This window comes from Nerophis lumbriciformis, linkage group LG03, assembly GCF_033978685.3.
Source record: "Nerophis lumbriciformis linkage group LG03, RoL_Nlum_v2.1, whole genome shotgun sequence".
Lineage (NCBI taxonomy): Eukaryota > Metazoa > Chordata > Actinopteri > Syngnathiformes > Syngnathidae > Nerophis > Nerophis lumbriciformis.
The window spans coordinates 51,651,106-51,670,675 of NC_084550.2; the positions used below are offsets into that span (position 1 = coordinate 51,651,106).

Here is a 19,570-nt window from a genome sequence, read left to right on the forward strand (position 1 = left end):
CGTGATGGGTAAAATTTTGAAAAAAACTTCAAAAAATAAAATAAGCCACTGGGAACTGATTTTTAATGGTTTTAACCCTTCTGAAATTGTGATAATGTTCCCCTTTAAAAACCCATTTTTAACTGTTTTTAACTTTTAAACTGATTTTTATCTAACAAATTGTTCTTAGGGTAATTTGTATTTGCTTTTTCAATGTGTATTTTACTTCTGTTTTAAATTTAATTTTTTAGTCCGTCCTTTGCCTCTATTTCTTTGTAGTGTACAGCCTTTTGTTCTTCAACTGTGGTTGTTTTTAAAGGGTTTTATAAATAAAGTTGGTATGGTATCTCACTCAAGTCCTTAACTGAGTGTCAACAAATGTCACTTAAAACATTTCTTGTATGTACATAAAAGATTTTTTGACGGCCTTTTTTCACTAAAAGGAATTAATTGTATGTCGACCAGCCTCACAGAACAGACATGGCTCCACTCTTATTTCACGGGTGCATAATTTTGACAACAAAGCCGGTTTCAATCCACACATTTTTCATAATAATTATCTGCTTTCAGGCATGGAATACACCATCCTGGTGTATTAACTTAATTATTGTCTCCCGGGATAAAAGAACAAGGGACTTGCGTCATCATGGCTGCTTTGTAAGCGTAGCTCGCAGAAAGAACAAAGTATCAAGTTTTAAAAAAAGGGCTGCAATTATTTCGGCTGAGTAGAAAAATTATGGGTTATCAGTGCCATGCGGATTGTTTTTAAATCATGTAGTGAGAAAAGCCGGGGAGGCTTTAGGGTTTAAAACACCGGTGTCAAATCCAAGGCCCGGGGGCCAGATCTGGCCCGCGACATAATTTAATCTGGCCCGAAAACACCTGGAAATGTTATGTGTCAATAAAGTACTCAACATTTTCTCACTAAAATTATTAGATTTTTTTAATTTTGACAGAAAAAAATATATGTACTGCTTGAAATTGCATACCTTTTAAACTTTAATAGTATCCAATATTGCAACAAATATTACAGTTTAATACAAACATGTTTTTGTCTAAATAAAAATACTTAACTTGACAGCAAACTACCCATCAAATTAATAAAAATGACAATACATTTTACTTTGCTCTTTACAGCATATTACTGTAAATTGAAGAAGAAAAAAAAGACTACCGTATTTTTCGGAGTATAAGTCGCTCCGGAGTATAAGTCGCACCTGCCGAAAATGCATAATAAAGAAGGAAAAAAACATATGTAAGTCACATTTTTTGGGAAAATGTATTTGATAAAAGCCAACACCAAGAATAGACATTTGAAAGGCAATTTAAAATAAATAAAGAATAGTGAACAACAGGCTAAATAAGTGTACGTTATATGAGGCATAAATAACCAACTGAGAACATGCCTGGTATGTTAACGTAACATATTATGGTAAGAGTCATTCAAATAACTATAACATATAGAACATGCTATACGTTTACCAAACAATCTGTCACTCCTAATTGCTAAATCCCATGAAATCTTATAAGTCTAGTCTCTTACGTGAATGAGCTAAATAATTGTATTTGATATTTTACGGTAATGTGTTAATAATTTCACGCTTATGCTCTTGAGTATAAGTCGCACCACCGGCCAAACTGTGAAAAAAGCTGCGACTTACAATCCGAAAAATACGGTATTGTTTTTTTTGCGTTAAAATTCTGTTGACTGAGCCGCCAGTTTCTGACTGTAAAATATTTTTTTTGTTTTTTGTTTTTTGTTTTTTTAACGGTGTTTTACTTTGAATGGAAAGACAGTACATTTGTTTTCCCGGTAGAAAACAATCATAATAATAAAATAACTTGTACTGTTTTTCCATTAACAATATAATGTTGTAAAAACCAAACACATAAATTCTGGCAAATAAGCTGCCAGTTTTTTTCCGTAAAACCACCCCAAAAAAACAGTGGTACTGTGTGGAGGTTACCCTCTTGTGTGGGTTCTCCTAGCCGACAGATCTTCGGGAGCCCGGTATACAGTACAAGTCTTTTATTTGGCTTGCTTTCCAGCAATATACGTTCGGCTCTGGGCGCGTGTCTCTCTCTCTCTCGCTCCAACCCCCCCCCCCTAATTAGGGCGACAGGTGATTAGATAACAAATTCCCCAGGTGGGCAATCTACTCACCTACCACTGACTTCGAAGCCAGTCCTTCCACACTGCGGCAGGCCCGCAGACCACGCCCCCCTCCACATACTGTTTTTCCATTTACCAAAAAATTTTGTAAAAAATGAATTAAAAAAAAACACTATTTTACAGTAATATTTTATAAATGTAAAGTTTTTACAGTAAAATCAACACCCTACTTCAAACAATGTATATAATTAATAATGAAATCCAGAAAATTCAGTTACAAGCTGCCCTCTGATGGCAGCCATAACGGCGATGTGGCCCTCAACAAAAACAAGTTTGACATCCCTGGTTTAAAACATGGGCCATAGTCTAGTCTAGGACTAGGTAAGATTACTGCACATTTACATTTGTGTTTAACCAATGCAAAGACAGGAAAAATGTCAGGTTATGTCATCATCTGGAGACGACGTCGCCTACTCACTGTTGTGGTCAAAGTAAATCGGCCCTGACGCCCCAGACCAAACATTGCAGGGGCCCCTGGAGTCTGAAGGCGTGTGGGAGGTGTTTCTGAAGCAGTTCTTACCTCTTTGTCAAGTAAAACAGAACAAAAAAAACCCTTGGTTGTGTATACAGACATCAGGTCACCTGTAAAAAAAAAAAAAAGTCTGTTCAAATAACAAACACATAAAAGTTCTCACAAAGAATTCATCGAGCCAATCCAAACAGTGGAAACCTTTGGAGATATCCACCGCACAGGAAACAAGTGTCGTTTTACACTTCTCTAAGAGATATCACACGCACATACGTGTCCTCCTGACCTCACACTTGCCTCCGCTGAAGGACTGCCTTTAAATAGGGACTCATGTCAAAGTGGTTGAAACATATTTTGACACATCGGTTGCCTTGTTAGACTTCTTTCCTGTCCAGAATGCATCTGTCCACCACAGAGAAACTTTGTTGTCCTACCAAAAAGTCTACTAAAAGTCTGACTAAAGAACATGGCATGTACTGTTTTCTATTGGACTTTTCATCAAAGAGATCCCACTAATGAATACAACAGAAAGCAACAATTATTTTGGTCTTCTTGCCTAATAGTGTTTCGGGGAACAAAAAAAAAAATCCATCTTATGTGAAGGTTTCCCTACTTTGAATGAACATAATTTAGTGTGACTGACTGGATACATGAGGAAACTGGTGGGAGGAATATAGCCTCAACTCAGACTCTGAGGTTGTTGTTCTTAAAGGAGTTCCTCAAGTGAAGGAGTTTAATAAGGCGCCGGTTAGTAGTAATAACAGCCACCTTTCCCAAAACAAATAAACACAACGGTTTGTGCTGTCAAGTGATTCATTTATTATTTTTTCTAATTATTACTGTAAATAATCTCTTTATTAAAGGCCTACTGAAATGCGATTTTCTTATTTAAACTGGGATAGCAGGTCCATTCTATGTGTCATACTTGATCATTTCGCGATATTGCCATATTTTTGCTGAAAGGATTTAGTAGAGAACATCGACGATAAAGTTCGCAACTTTTGGTCGCTGATAAAAAAGCCCTGCCTGTACCGGAAGTAGCAGACGAGTAACGTGACGTCACAGGTTGTGGAGCTCCTCACATCTGCACATTGTTTACAATCATGGCCACCAGCAGCGAGAACGATTCGGACCGAGAAAGCGACGATTTCCCCATTAATTTGAGCGAGGATGAAAGATTTGTGAATGAGGAGAGTGAGAGTGAAGGACTAGGGGACAGTGGGAGCGATTCAGATAGGGAAGATGCTGTGAGAGGCGGGTGGGACCTGATATTCAGCTGGGAATGACTAAAACAGTAAATAAACACAAGACATATATATACTCTATTAGCCACAACACAACCAGGCTTATATTTAATATGCCACAAATTAATCCCGCATAACAAACACCTCCCCCCTCCCGTCCATATAACCCGCCAATACAACTCAAACACCTGCACAACACACTCAATCCCACAGCCCAAAGTACTGTTCACCTCCCCAAAGTTCATACAGCACATATATTTCCCCAAAGTTACGTACGTGACATGCACATAGCGGCACGCACGTACGGGCGAGCGATCAAATGTTTGGAAGCCGCAGCTGCATGCGTACTCACGGTACCGTGTCTGCGTATCCAACTCAAAGTCCTCCTGGTAAGAGTCTCTGTTGTCCCAGTTCTCCACAGGCCAATGGTAAAGCTTGACTGTCATCTTCCGGGAATGTAAACAATGAAACACCGGCTGTGTTATCCGGCACAACAGTCAGGGGGTGCATTCTACGGCGGGGGTGCGTTATCCGGCACAACACCTGCCGCAATACACCGCTTCCCACCTACAGCTTTCTTCTTTGCTGTCTCCATTGTTCATTGAACAAACTGCAAAAGATTCACCAACACAGATGTCCAGAATACTGTGGAATTTTGCGATAAAAACAGACGACTTAATAACTGGCCACCATGCTGTCCCAAAGTGTCCTCTACAATCCGCGACGTCACACGCTGACGTCATCATACCGAGACGTTTTCAGCAGGATATTTCGCGCAAAATTTAAAATTGCACTTTAGTAAGCTAACCCGGCCGTATAGGCATGTGTTGCAATGTTAAGATTTCATCATTGATATATAAACTATCAGACTGCGTGGTCGGTAGTAGTGGGTTTCAGTAGGCCTTTAAATTCAAACATGATTATAAAGATACAAGGTCAAAAGTTTACATGCATTTGTAAAGCACATAATGTCGTGGCTGTCTTGAGTTTCCAATTATTTCTACAACTCTTATTTTTTTGTGATAGAGTGATTGGAGCACATACTTGTTGGTCATAAAAAACACTCATGAAGTTTGGTTCTTTTATGAATTTATTATGGATCTAGTGAAAATGTGACCAAATCTGCTGGGTCAAAAGTATACATACAGCAATGTTAATATTTGGTTACATGTCCCTTGGCAAGTTTTACTGCAATGAGGCGCTTTTGGTAGCCATCCACAAGCTTCTGGTTGAGTTTTTGACCACTTCTCTTGACAAAATTGGTGCAGTTCAGCTACATTTGTTGATTTTTTGACATGGACTTGTTTCTTCAGCATTGTCCACACGTTTAAGTCATGACTTTTGGGAAGGCCATTCTAAAACCTTAATTCTAGCCTGATTTAGCCATTCCTTTATCACTTTTGACGTGTGTTTGAGGTCATTGTCCTGTTGGAACACACAACTGCGCCCAAGACACAACCTCCGGGCTGATGATTTTAGGTTGTCCTGAAGAATTTGGAGGTAATCCTTAGAGATGTCCGATAATATCGGCCGATAAATGCTTTAAAATGTAATATCGGAAATTATCGGTATCGGTTTCAAAATTATCGGTATTGGTTTCAAAAAGTAAAATGTATGACTTTTTAAAACGCCGCTGTGTACACGGACGTAGGGAGAAGTACAGAGCGCCAATAAACCTTAAAGACACTGCCTTTGCGTGCCGGCCCAGTCACATAATATCTACGGCTTTTCACACACACAAGTGAATGCAAAGCATACTTGGTCAACAGCCATACAGGTCACACTGAGGGTGGCCGTATAAACAACTTTAACACTGTTACAAATATGCACCACACTGTGAACCCACACCAAACAAGAATGACAAACACATTTCGGGAGAACATCCGCACCGTAACACACCATAAACACAACAGAACAAATACTCAGAACCCCTTGCAGCACTAACTCTTCCGGGACGCTACGATATACATCCCCTGCTACCCCCTATACCCCGCCCCAACCTCAACCCCACCCACCTCAACCTCCTCATGCTCAGGGAGAGCATGTCCCAAATTTCAAGCTGCTGTTTTTAGGCATGTTAAAAAAAAGAATGCACTTTGTGACTTCAATAATAAACATGGCAGTGCCATGTTGGCATTTTTTTCCATTACTTGAGTTGATTTATTTTGGAAAACCTTGTTACATTGTTTAATGCATCCAGCGGGGCATCACAACAAAATTAGGAATAAAAATGTGTTAATTCCAGGACTGTATATATCGGTATCGGTTGATATCGGAATCGGAAATTAAGAGTTGGACAATATCGGAATATCGGATTTCGGCAAAAAAGCCATTATCGGACATCTCTCATAATCCTCATTTTTTATTGTCTTATTTACTCTCTGTAAAGCACCAGTTCCATTGGCAGCAAAACAGGCCCATAGCGTAATACTACCACCACCATGCTTGACGGTAGGAATGGTGTTCCTGCGATTAAAGGCCTCACCTTTTCTCCTCCAAACATATTGCTGGGTATTGTGGCCAAACAGCTATACTTTTGTTTCATCTGACATCACATGGACAAAGATAAGACCTTCCGGAGGAATGTTCTGTGGTCAGATGAAACAAAAATTGAGCTGTGTCTGGGCGCCGGTATATCTGATTTTTAGTAACACTAATACAAAACCCCACAATAATGTCTGATTGAATGCTAAAAACGTTATGACAGATCGCCTTATAAATGGAATGGAATTTTACATTTTTTTACTTAATGAGACACCCAGAATGTACATGAAAATAAAGAATGTGGGATTTACAATATTAACTATGAAGGATAAAACACTGAATATTGACAACATATGAACGTCACCCCCTACTCTCTCATCCACATATTTTACAATCAAGTCAAACGCAACAAAAATGCAACAAATAGTGAAATATGAACGCGAAGGGTAAAAAAAAAAAAACCACCTAAAATCTGATATATCACTATGCTTTAGAACTTTGTTGTGAAAATCTCCTTCCGCGTCTGTCCCTGACACCCGCATTTCAGGCTGGCCGCTCTGGAAACACTCCCCACCCACACTGCTTGGTGCCTCATCTGAGTTGCTGTGACTTAGATGACCATAGTAACTAATTAGATTACCATAGTAACTAGTATTTCATGCAAAAGCGCAGATTCCAATCATTGAAATACTTTGTATAGTTCAAGACTTTCGGTAATTTGAAAACATCACTGCACATCATGATGGCAGCTACAGTTTCCATCTTAAAGATCTAAAAAAAATTATTTAGGAATGTCTGGCGGGCCAGATTGAAAAGCCTTAATTTGCCCAGGTGTGTTTTAAACCCTATTTAACGCCAGGACGTGACTTTATTTACTTACGAGTTTTGCTTTCATTTCTTCCAGCGGCGGACGAGGCTTGCGTGCGCCTTATGACAGACACGGGCGATTAAAACGACGTTCTCCTCCATGTAAGTGTGCTCTGATTTTAAGTATAATGTACACATCATACGTGTATCAAATCACTGTATTGAGCCACAGATAATAATATTATCAAGTCACTTTAATGTGATTTAAAACCATAAAAACACTTATGACACGTCTTTACGTGGATTATGAACATTTACAAAAAAAAAAAAAAATTAATGAATTCATCCTGTTCTCACTATTTATAGCCTGGTGACATGTGACCTCTTTTTCGCCATGGCTACATTATCTTATGACAGTACTGATGTTGCTCCCAGTCAAGCACAAGAATAGGGGGAAGATACTTGTAGGCATAAAGAGACAGTAACATTAGAGATTAAAAATCATAACTTCCTTCCACAAGGTCCTATCTTTCTGTTTTTTTTCGATGGTGGGACGCAACTGGCAATCGCCCCCTTATGGTGGTAAACTATAAACCCCAAAACCTGTGAAGTTGGCACGTTGTGTAAATCGTACATAAAAAACAAAATACAATGATTTGCAAATCCTTTTCAACTTATATTCAATTGAATACACTGAAAAGACAAGATCAAGAAATGGAAATGGGGTGTGGGTCACCAAATTGTGAACAAATGCGTGAGCAAATTGTCGAACAGTTTAAGTACAACATTTCTCAATGAGCTATTGCAAGGAATTTAGGGGATTTCACCATCTACGGTCTGTAATATCATCAAAAGTTCAGAGAATCTGGAGAAATCACTGCACGTAACATTGGGTACTGCTTTAAAAAGCGACATCAGTGTGAAAAGGATATCACCACATGGGCTCAGGATCACTTCAGAAAACCACTGTCAGTAACTATACTTTGTCGCTACATCTGTAAGTGCAAGTTAAAACTATACTATGCAAAGCCAAAGCCATTTATCAACAACACCCAGAAACACTGCCGGCTCCGCTGTGTTCGAGCTCATCTAAGATGGACTGATGCAAAGTGGAAAAGTGTTCTGTGGTCCGACGAGTCTACATTTCAAATTGTTTTTGGAAACTGTGGACGTGGTGTCTTCCGCAACAAAGAATAAAAGAACCATCCAGATTGTTATAGGCACAAAGTTGAAAAGCTAGCATCTGTGATGGTATGGGGGTGTATTAGTGCCCAAGGCATGGGTAACTTACACATCTGTGAAGGCACCATTAATGCTGAAAGGTACATACAGGGTTTTGGAGCAACATATGTTGCCATCCAAGCAGCGTCTTTTTCATGGACGCCCCTGCTTATTTCAGCAAGACAATGCCAAGCCACGTGTTACAACAGCGTGGCTTCATAGTAAAAGAGTACGGGTACTAGACTGGCCTGTCTGTAGTCCCCGGACTGTTGAACAACTTAAGCTGTACATCAAGCAAGAATGGGAAAGAATTCCACCTGAAAAGCTTCAAAAATTGGTCTCCTCAGTTCCCATACGTTTACTGAGTGTTGTCAAAAGGAAAGGCTATGTAACACAGTGGTAAAAATGCCCCTGTGTGTTTTTTTGCTGTGTGTTGCTGCCATTAAATTCTCAGTTAATGATTATTTGCAAAAAAAAAAGAAAAGTTTCTCAGTTCCTACATTTGCAGTCTATTCAATTGAATATAAGTTGAAAAGGATTTGCAAATCATTGTATTTTGATTTTATTTACGAATTAGTCATAACTTCCTTACATTAACTCCAATCTTCCAGAAATTTCTAATGGTGGGTCGGAGTATTGGGTGGGATGCAACCACATCATTGTGATGGCGCCTATGTCGCCCCCTTGTGGTGAAACAGTTTTTACTTCCTTACTTAGGACGATGGGTGGGACGCAACTGTATCGCTACAGTGTTGCCAATATCGCCCCCTTGTGGTGAAAAATCATAACAGTTTTTCCTTCATTCCACATGCTCCTATTTTCCGGAAATTTTCGATGGTGGATCAGGGTGTTGGGTGGGACGCAACTGCTTCGCTACAGTGTTGCCAATATTGCCCCCTTGTGGTGAAAACTCATAACAGTTTTTAGTTTATTCCACATGCTTTGATTTTCCGGAAATGTTCGATGGTGGATCAGGGTGTTGGGTGGGATGCAACTGCATAACTGTCGTAGTGCCTGTATCGCCACCTCGTGGTGGAAAATGATTACCGTCAAATTTTCTTAAACATGCGCCGATTTTTGGTAGTGGGTCAGGGTATCGGAAAGGATGTGACTGCAAGCGTCATGAACCCCGCGGTGCAACTGATGCAAGGGCCCGTTCAATGCTGCTCGCAGCTTTAATTATTAATATAAGGGCCCGAGCAGCGGAGCAATGCAGGGCACCGCAAGGGCCTTATTGAAAATACTGTGTTTTTTCTTCCATATATTTAGATGCTTTTTTGAGGCCCCTGACATGCACGAAACTTCAAGGTTGCAGGCCATCCTAGTCACTGCCGTTGTGTCCTCGGGCAAGACACTTCCTCTTTGAAGCTCACATTTTGTTCGACAGCGAGCGATCCCCATGATATTAGGCTATACCGCTATACCGGGCGGTATAGCTCGGTTGGTAGAGTGACCATGTGTCCTGGGCATGACGTTAAAGTACATCCGGCAGTGGAGGCTCCTCTATGGGGGTCTTGGGGCACTAGGAGGTTAACCCCTTTACTACTGTTACCCCAGGTGGCCCTTGGAAAAGGCCTAGTACCTGACTGCCCCCTAGCCAGGGATACGGTGAAGACCTAAACGTCGGAGCAGGCAGATTTAAGAACTACCACAGCGGCTGCGATGGCGGAAGAAGGCTGCAGCAGAAAAGGGTCTCCAGTCGTCTTGGACTCCATGCCACCTGACCCTGACCCGGATCTGTCAAGGATCGTGTGGCGACTGTCTGTGCACCAGTCTCCCCACGTTAAACAAAGTCACGCACAGGCATCCTCCATAAAGGGATACACCCCTACCAGGAGGATCGTCATACTCCATACTTGCCAACCCTCCCGAATTTTCCGGGAGACTCCCGAAATTCAGCGCCTCACCCGAAAACCTCCCGGGACAAATATTCTCCCGAAAATCTCCCAATTTTCAGCCGGAGCTGGAGGCCACGCCCTCTCCAGCTCCATGCGGACCTGAGTGAGGACAGCCTTTTTTCACTACAGGAGGACAACAGGGTGACAAGAACTAAATCATCCAGACTAGAGATAAATTGTATTATTATGTTTATCTTACCTAAAAATAAATATATTTATTAATTTTTTTTTAAAAACTAAATACATTTTTACTATATTTTGCTACTATATTTTGCAAAAAGCATCAAAATTAATTGTATTTTTATTTGTATTTTTTCTGACTCCTTATTACATCCAGCCATAGAATTATACCGGTACATTAAAATAAACATATTTGAAATAATTAATTTTAAATTATCATAATAATTCATTTAAAATGACCATATTTATTTATTAAAATAATTGCTTGTTTATCAACAACTTTAGCATTTTATTCATTACATTTTGAAGCTTTCAGAAGCCAAGTTATATTATATTCATGTTATATTTATGCAAGTTTGAAGTATCAATTATCTAAACACAGTTTTGTTTGCATATTTTCAGGAGATATATATATATATATATATATATATATATATATATATATATATATATATATATATTTGAAATACTTGACTTGGTGAATTCTAGCTGTCAATATACTCCTCCCCTCTTAACCACGCCCCCAACCACGCCCCGCCCCACCCCCGAACACGCCCCCCCCACCTCCCGAAATCGGAGGTCTCAAGGTTGGCAAGTATGTCATACTCGTTCGAGTGACCGCCGATGAGAGATGAGAACTTCAGGGTTCCAGGTTCGATCCCCACTTCCGCCATCCTAGTCACTGCCGTTGTGTCCTTGGGCAAGACACTTTACCCACCTGCTCCCAGTGCCACCCACACTGGTTTAAAAATGTTACTTAGATATTGGGTTTCACAATGTAAAGCGCTTTGAGTCACTTGAGAAAAGCGCTACAATTCACTTCATGTCACATATCAATCAATCAATCAATCAATCAATGTTTATTCATATAGCCCTAAATCACAAGTGTCTCAAAGGGCTGCACAAGCCACGACGACATCTTCGGTTCAGAGCCCACATAAGGGCAAGGTAAAACTCACAACTCAGTGGGATGTCAATGTGAATGACTATGAGAAACCTTGGAGAGGACCGCAGATGTGGGTGACTCCCCACCCCCTCTAGGGGAGACCGGATGCAATGGACGTCGAGTGGGTCTAGCACAGTGGTTCTTAACCTTGTTGGAGGTACCGAACCCCACCAGTTTCATATGCGCATTCACCGAACCCTTCTTAATGAAAAATAAAATGTTATTTTTCTCAAATTTTTTTACGGGTGCACAAAATGAACCGTGCATGAACATCACCTTGTTCAAAGAACAAAACCAACACAGTGCATGAACTCACAACAAATTACACACCTGCAAATCAGTCTGACTTCTGCTGTTGCCGTATCCGTAATACGCCGATGGGGAGAAGTTTTTATTTACACGATGAGTCGGGTGTGTCTTGACCTCCGCGGCGGAGGCTCCACCGAACCCCTGTGTTACGCTTGCGTGGCATTGTGATGCCGGAGGTCGTCTTTTCAAGATGCAGAGGGATGTCAGGAAGCGGTTTGCAGGTGAGAATAAATGATTTATTCTAGTTGTAGAACAAAATATGCTGCGCGGTGCCCACGGCACGGAAAACAAAAGGGGTAGCAAAAAGATGCTAATATCAAAAATGCAGACTATGAGCGAAACCAAGAGCGTAACTTGTTGCATGGGAGCAAACAAGACCAACAGACCGAATGAGGCCAGCGCATAAACTAAATAGCCCTCTGATTAGTGCCCGGGCAACAGGTGCGCGTCCGGAACACTAACCAGAGGCAGGTGACTGTAATCTGCCGTCATGGCAACAGAAACAAACAAACTCAAGAGGTGCTGAAAACACAAGAGACTTGAAAACAAACAGAATATGATCCGGGCAGCGGATCATAACACCCTGAGGCCGACATACCGAACCCCTAGGGTTCGATTGAACCCAGGTTAAGAACCACTGGTCTAGCATAATATTGTGAAAGTCCAGTCCGTAGTGGATCTAACATAATAGTGAGAGTTCAGTCCATAGTGGGGCCAGCAGGAGACCATCCCGAGCGGAGACGGGTCAGTAGCGCAGAGATGTCCCCAACCAATGCACTCTGGACAGACCGCACTTCATCCATGACTACCGGACCTGTGCCCCCCCATCCACAAGGGAGAGGGGGGCAGAGGAGAAAAGAAAAGAAACGGCAGATCAACTGGTCTTAAAGGGGGGTCTATTTAAAGGCTAGAGTATACAAATGAGTTTTAAGATGGGACTTAAATGCTTCTACTAAGGTAGCATCTCTAATTGTTACCGGGAGGGCATTCCATAGTACTGGAGCCCGAATAGAAAACACTCTATAGCCCGCAGACTTTTTTTGGGGCTCTGGGAATCACTAATAAGCCGGAGTTCTTTGAACGCAGATTTCTTGCCGGGACATATGGTACAATACAATCGGCAAGATAGGATGGAGCTAGACCATGTAGTATTTTATACGTAAGTAGTAAAACCTTAAAGTCGCATCTTAAGTGCACAGGAAGCATGTGCAGGTGAGCCAGTATAGGCGTAATGTGATCAAACTTTCTTGTTCTTGTCAAAAGTCTAGCAGCCGCATTTTGTACCAACTGTAATCTTTTAACGCTAGACATAGGGAGACGCGGAAATAATACGTTACAGTAGTGTTTTTCAACCACTGTGCCGCGGCGTGAGATACAGGCTGGTGTGCTGTGGGAGAATATGTAATTTCGCCTATTTGGGTTAAAAATATTTTTTGCAAACCAGTAATAATAATCTGCAAATGTGCCGTTGTTGAGTGTCGGTGCTGTCTAGAATGCGGCAGAGTACCGTATTTTTCGGAGTATAAGTCGCACCGGAGTATAAGTCGCACCTGCCGAAAATGCATAATAAAGAAGGGAAAAAACATATATAAGTCGCACAGGAGCCCGGCCAAACTATAAAAAAAAACTGCGACTTATAGTCCGAAAAATACGGTAACCATGTTGTACTCTTCCATATCAGTAGGTGGCAGCCGGTAGCTAATTGCTTTGTAGATGTCGGAAACATGGTTTGTTGTGATCACAATATGCAGACGACAGCGTGCAGGTAAAAAGGTATCTAATGCTTAAACCAAAAATAAACAAAAAGCGAGTGCCGCTAAGGAAAAGGCATTGAAGCTTGGGGAAGGCTATGCAAAACGAAACTAAAACTGAACTGGTTGCAAAGTAAACAAAAACAGAATGCTGGACGACAGCAAAGACTTACGGCGTGTGGAGCAGACGGCGTCCACAAGTTACATCCGAACATGACATGACAATCAACAATGTACAGAAGACATGAAACTTCTACAGGAAAATACCAACAAAACAGGAAAAACCACCAAAATAAGAGTGCAAGACAAGAACTAAAACACTACACACGGGAAGACACCAAAAACCCCCAAATAAGTCACAGCGTGATGTGACAGTACTTTGAGACAAGAGCTATAGTCGTGCATGCTTGGTTATGGTTTGAATTCTTATCCAAAACTTGCGAGAACAACTTTTTATTGTCAATATCAGCTGCTGAGTTTAAAGAAGAACATTATCACAATTTCAGAAGGGTTAAAACCATTAAAAATCAGTTCCCAGTGGCTTATTTTATTTTTCCAAGTTTTTTTCAAAATTTTACCCATCACGCAATATCCCTAAAAAAATCTTCAAAGTGCCTGATTTTAACCATCGTTATATACACCCGTCCATTTTCCTGTGACGTCACATAGTGATGCCAATACAAACAAACATGGCGGTTAGAGCAGCAAGCTATAGCGACATTAGCTCGGATTCAGACTGGGATTTCAGCGGCTTAAGCGATTCAACAGATTACGCATGTATTGAAACGGATGGTTGTAGTGTGGAGGCAGGTAGCGAAAACGAAATTGAAGAAGAAACTGAAGCTATTGAGCCATATCGGTTTGAACCGTATGCAAGCGAAAACGACGAAAACGACACGACAGCCAGCGACACGGGAGAAAGCGAGGACGAATTTGGCGATCGCCTTCTAACCAACGATTGGTATGTGTTTGTTTGGCATTAAAGGAAACTAACAACTATGAACTAGGTTTACAGCATATGAAATACATTTGGCAACAACATGCACTTTGAGAGTGCAGACAGCCCATTTCAGGTGCGCTAAGAACATATATTTTTCCACGATTTCAGCACTCAGGTTAACCATACCTAAATAGACACAAAATACTGCATTACACAAGACTACCCGAATGTACTCGAATGATTGAAAAAAAATGTTTTTAAGCTAAATTATTGGTAAACACAGTTTATGTATAATAATTTAAGTAAAACCGCGAGTAATGAATAAAGTTTTCATCAATTAATATATTCTGTAGACATACCCTCATCCGCTCTCTTTTTTCTGAAAGCTGATCTGTCCAGTTTTGGAGTTGATGTTAGCAGGCCAGGGAAGCTAGGGTCTTTATCATTGAAAATGCATCTGCTTTGAGTGTCGCAGGATATCCACACATTTTTGCCATCTCTGTCGTAGCATAGCTTTCGTCGGTAAAGTGTGCGGAACAAACGACTGACCATTTCGTCGGCTTTCCCCACACCCTCGTGTTTTGAGCAAATTTCGTCCAATTTCTTGCCACTTTCGCATCTTTGGGCCACTGGTGCAACTTGAATCTGTCCCTGTTCGTGTTGTTACACCCTCCGACAACACACCGACGAGAGCGAATAATAGAAAGGCGTTTAATTCGTCTAAATTCACCGATTTAGAGTTCGGAAATCGGTTAAAAAAATATATGGTCTTTTTTCTGCAACATCAAGGTATATATTGACGCTTACATAGGTCTGGTGATAATGTTCCCCTTTAATGTTTTTATGTTTACTGCTGGTGGCGTGCCTCCACATTTTTTCAATGACAAAAATGTGCCTGGGCTCAAAAAAGGTTGAAAAACACTGCGTTACAGCAATGATAAACATATTGTTCCTGCGCCGTAAGACGTGGCCGTGGCATGGCGCCAAACTTTGCACTGATAGTTTTTGGCCATAATTCAGAAAAAAAAAAAAGAAGTACATATGGACAAAGAATGAAACACGGCCTCTAAGTATTTTTAGATTAAGGATCATTCAATCAAAGGTAATTGGAGTAACTACAAGATAATTATAACAAACTGCATATTCCTAGAACACGGACTAAAAAGAGCTTTGACGCTGTTTTGCATCTCAACTAACGGTTGTTCTGAGAGCACGACAAACAGCGGAGAAGTGGATGCATTATTGGGGAAAGACACAAAGAAAGGCTCTAGACCCGCCGGCCCTGCACCTTGCTCGTACACCACTCCCTGTTGTCTACCGGCCTTTCGTGTTTGCACGGGCACGTGTCCACGTCACGTCATGCTGATCCCTCATGTGACACAGCTGGAACTTGGCAAACAGCGCCACGTCCTATTGTTTCCGAGCCGGTGTAGTATTGGTGATAACAACTGCCGAAAAGCCAGGGGCCGCTTTGTGAGGACCGAGCATTTGTCAGCTAAATTGGCCTGATGATTCAGATGGAAAAAAAAAAAAAAAAGGGAGTTTGCGAGAGGGATGGTTCAGGGACTAGTCACACAAGAGAAGCCACCCACCGCGGCCACAAAAGCTTGACTCATGCGCTTCAGCTGGTGGACGGTTTTAGGGACAGGGGACACACTTCTCTTGGAGGACGGGTGTTACTCCCATTATGAAGGGATGTCGAAATACTTCCTCTTTGAAGCTCACATTTTGTTCCACGGCGAGCGATCCCTGCCTTTTGTTGTGCTGCTGGGAGCCATTCATAAAAAATAAAAAATAAACGGATGTGTACTATTTGGACACCATTGTTGACAAGTGCAGGAACACCGTGTCCTGTCTGGGTTGCAAAACAGGAAGATTCCTTGTTAGGCACACACTCCGCCATTGAAAACACTTCCAAATTATAATTATAATCAAAGAGTATTAATGGAGTACATTACAATCCATGCACACTTCCTCCTGTATTGTTATATATTTTTAATATATCAGTCTATATGTGTATGTGTTTACCTGCCTTTCTACTATTTAGAAGCATTTAAGTCCCATCTTAAAACTCATTTGTTTACTCTAGCCCAGTGGTTCTCAACCTTTTTTCAGTGATGTACCCCCTGTGAACATTTTTTTTAATTCAAGTACCCCCTAATCCGGGGGTCGGCAACCCGCGGCTCTAGAGCCGCATGCGGCTCTTTAGCGCCGCCCTAGTGGCTCTCTGGAGCTTTTTCAAAAATGTATGAAAAATGGAAAAAGATGAGGGGGAAAAAAAAAAGTTTTTGTTTTAATATGGTTTCTGTAGGAGGACAAACATGACACAAACCTCCCTAATTGTTATAAAGCACACTGTTTATATTAAACATGCTTCACTGATTTGGCGAGTGCCGTTTTGTCCTACTAATTTTGGCGGTCCTTGAACTCACCTTAGTTTGTTTACATGTATAACTTTCTCCGACTTTCTAGGACGTGTTTTATGCCACTTCTTTTTCTGTCTCATTTTGTCCACCAAACTTTTAACGTTGTGCGTGAATGCACAAAGGTGAGTTTTGTTGACGTTATTGACTTGTGTGGAGTGCGAATCAGACATATTTGGTCACTGCATGACTGCAAGCTAATCGATGCTAACATGCTATTTAGGCTAGCTATATGTACATATTGCATCATTATGCCTCATTTGTAGGTATATTTGAGGTCATTTAGTTTCCTTTAAGTCCTCTTAATTCAATGTATATCTCATGACACACTATCTGTATGTAATATGACTTTTAATTTGTTGCGGCTCCAGACAGATTTGTTTTTGTATTTTTGGTCCAATATGGCTCTTTCAACATTTTGGGTTGCCGACCCCTGCCCTAATCAGAGCAAAGTATTTTTGGTTTGAAAAAAAAAAAAGAGATAAAGAAGTATAATACAGCACTATGTCATCAGTTTCTGATTTATTAAATTGTATAACAGTGCAAAATATTGCTCATTTGTTGTGGTCTTTCTTGAACTATTTGGGGGAAAAAAGATATAAAAATAACTAAAAACTTGTTGAAAAAATAAACAAGTGATTCAATTATAAATAAAGATTTCTACACATAGAAGTAATCATCAACTTAAAGTGCCCTCTTTGGGGATTGTAATAGAGATCCATCTTAATTCTAAACATTTCTTCACAAAAAAAGAAATCTTTAACATCAATATTTATGGAACATGTCCTCAAAAATCTAGCTGTCAACACTGAATATTGCATTTTCACAGTTCTTTTTGACAGACCTTTTTTAAAAAAATCTCACGTACCCCTTGGCATACCTTCAAGTACCCCCAGGGGTACGCGTACCCCCATTTGATAACCACTGCTCTAGCCTTTAAATAGCCCCCTTTTTTTAGACCAGTTGATCTGCCGTTTCTTTTCCTTTTTCCTCTGCTACCCCCTATCCCTTGTGGAGGGGGAGACACACAGGTCCGGTGGCCATGGATGAAGTGCGGGCTGTCCAGAGTCGGGACCCGGGGTGGACCGCTCGCCTGTGCATCGGTTGGGAACATCTCTGCGCTGCTGACCCGTCTCAGCTCGGGATGGTCTCCTGCTGGCCTCACTATGGACTGGATTCTTACTATTATGTTGGATCCACTATGGACTGGACTCTCACAATATTATGTCAGACCCACTCGACATCAATTGCATTCGGTCTCCCCTTGGGGGGGGTTTCCCACATATGCGGTCGGTCCTCTCCAAGGTTTCTCATAGTCATTCACATCGACGTCCCACTGGGGTGAGTTTTTCCTTGCCCTTATGTGGGCTCTGTACCGAGGATGTCGTTGTGGCTTGTGCAGCCCTTTGAGACACTTGTGATTTAGGGCTATGTAAATAAACATTGATTGATTGATTGATACTATTTAGGCTACATATTGCATCATTGAGCTCATTTAGCTTCCTTTACTTACGTATGTTGTGTATTTAATTTATATTTGCATGTCACATGACACATTATCTGCATGTAATATTGGCTGCATTTCTGATAGTTGTTTGTGTGCCGTTATAGACTACAGCAAACGTTACCCAGCTTGTAAAAATTGTAATAAATCTATTAAAAGAAGACAGCCTGCCGTTTCCTTTAACTTGGACACACACATCTATACCTTTGGCCATTCTCAGCCAGTAATTTTCAGGAGTTATCTCACCCTCTGAGAAGCCTCTGTTTTACTATTGTTTTCCAATGTTGTAAAAATGTGTAGAAAAATTATTACATTTCAACATTTCCGTCAACAAAGATTCATTTTGATAGTAGGCTATTATAGCTAATATAAACATTTACATCATGTGTTGCCTTCATTAAAACACTTATATAAGGCTTTTAATTTCTTGAAACTCCAGACAGATTTAATTTTTCTATTTTTGGTCCAATATGTGTCAAGCAGTGACAAACGGTGCATCGTGGAAGACGCAGGAGGTTGTTGTAATTTTAAGGATGCAGACGAACGAGGTAGAAAATGGGTATTTGTTGATAAATGACCAAAAAGCGAGAGTAACAAGAAGTGCTCTGCCCGGACAGACTATGAAGAAAACAAAACAAAACTGCTGGAACCCAGCAAAACACTCACAGGAAATGTGGAGCGGACGGCATCCACGAAGTAGAGCGTCAACCGCAGCATCAAAAAAGGCTCCCCTGTAGTCCAGTGAAAACGATCATCAAGAATGACCCAACAACAAAGGTAGAAAAAGATTCAACTTAAATAGTCTTGATTGCAAACAGAATACAGGTGAGGGGAAATGCTCTGGGACAGAAGTGAAGCAGCCACGGGAAAACGCCAACAAAACCGGAAAATCCGCCAAAATAAAAGCACAAGACAGGAACTAACACAAAACACCGGATAACACTAACAAAACCCAATATAAAGACAATATGGCTCTTTTACCATTTGGGGTTGCCGACCCCTGAACTAAAGTATCAAAAGTATCAATATTTTGATTGGAGAATCGATATTAGCGCTTAAGGATTTGGTGTCAGCAGTATTGATATTTCAGTATCGATCCGCACATCACTACAAAATATATATGCCGTATTTTCCGGACCATAGGGCGCACCGGATTATAAGGCGCACTGCCGACGAATGGTCTATTTTCATTCCGACATTCTGACTTTAATTAAATCAATAACGGAGCAGCATCTCCTCATC

General features: G+C 40.9%; 1 protein-coding gene across 2 annotated transcripts in view; it reads right to left on the bottom strand.

The window, feature by feature from the left end:
- errfi1a (ERBB receptor feedback inhibitor 1a) overlaps positions 1-19,074 on the bottom strand; it is an 82,689-nt gene extending 63,615 nt beyond the window's left edge. For both annotated transcript variants that reach the window (XR_012050331.1, XM_061938855.2), the window contains exons 1-2: positions 18,995-19,074; positions 2,673-2,734 (exon numbers count right to left, since the gene is read on the bottom strand). Coding sequence is in view for 1 of the 2 variants with exons in the window: in XM_061938855.2 (XP_061794839.2) it covers positions 2,673-2,726 (54 nt within the window). In the remaining variant the exon portion in view is untranslated. The remainder of the gene's footprint in view (positions 1-2,672; positions 2,735-18,994) is intronic.
- Positions 19,075-19,570: the final 496 nt, after the last annotated feature.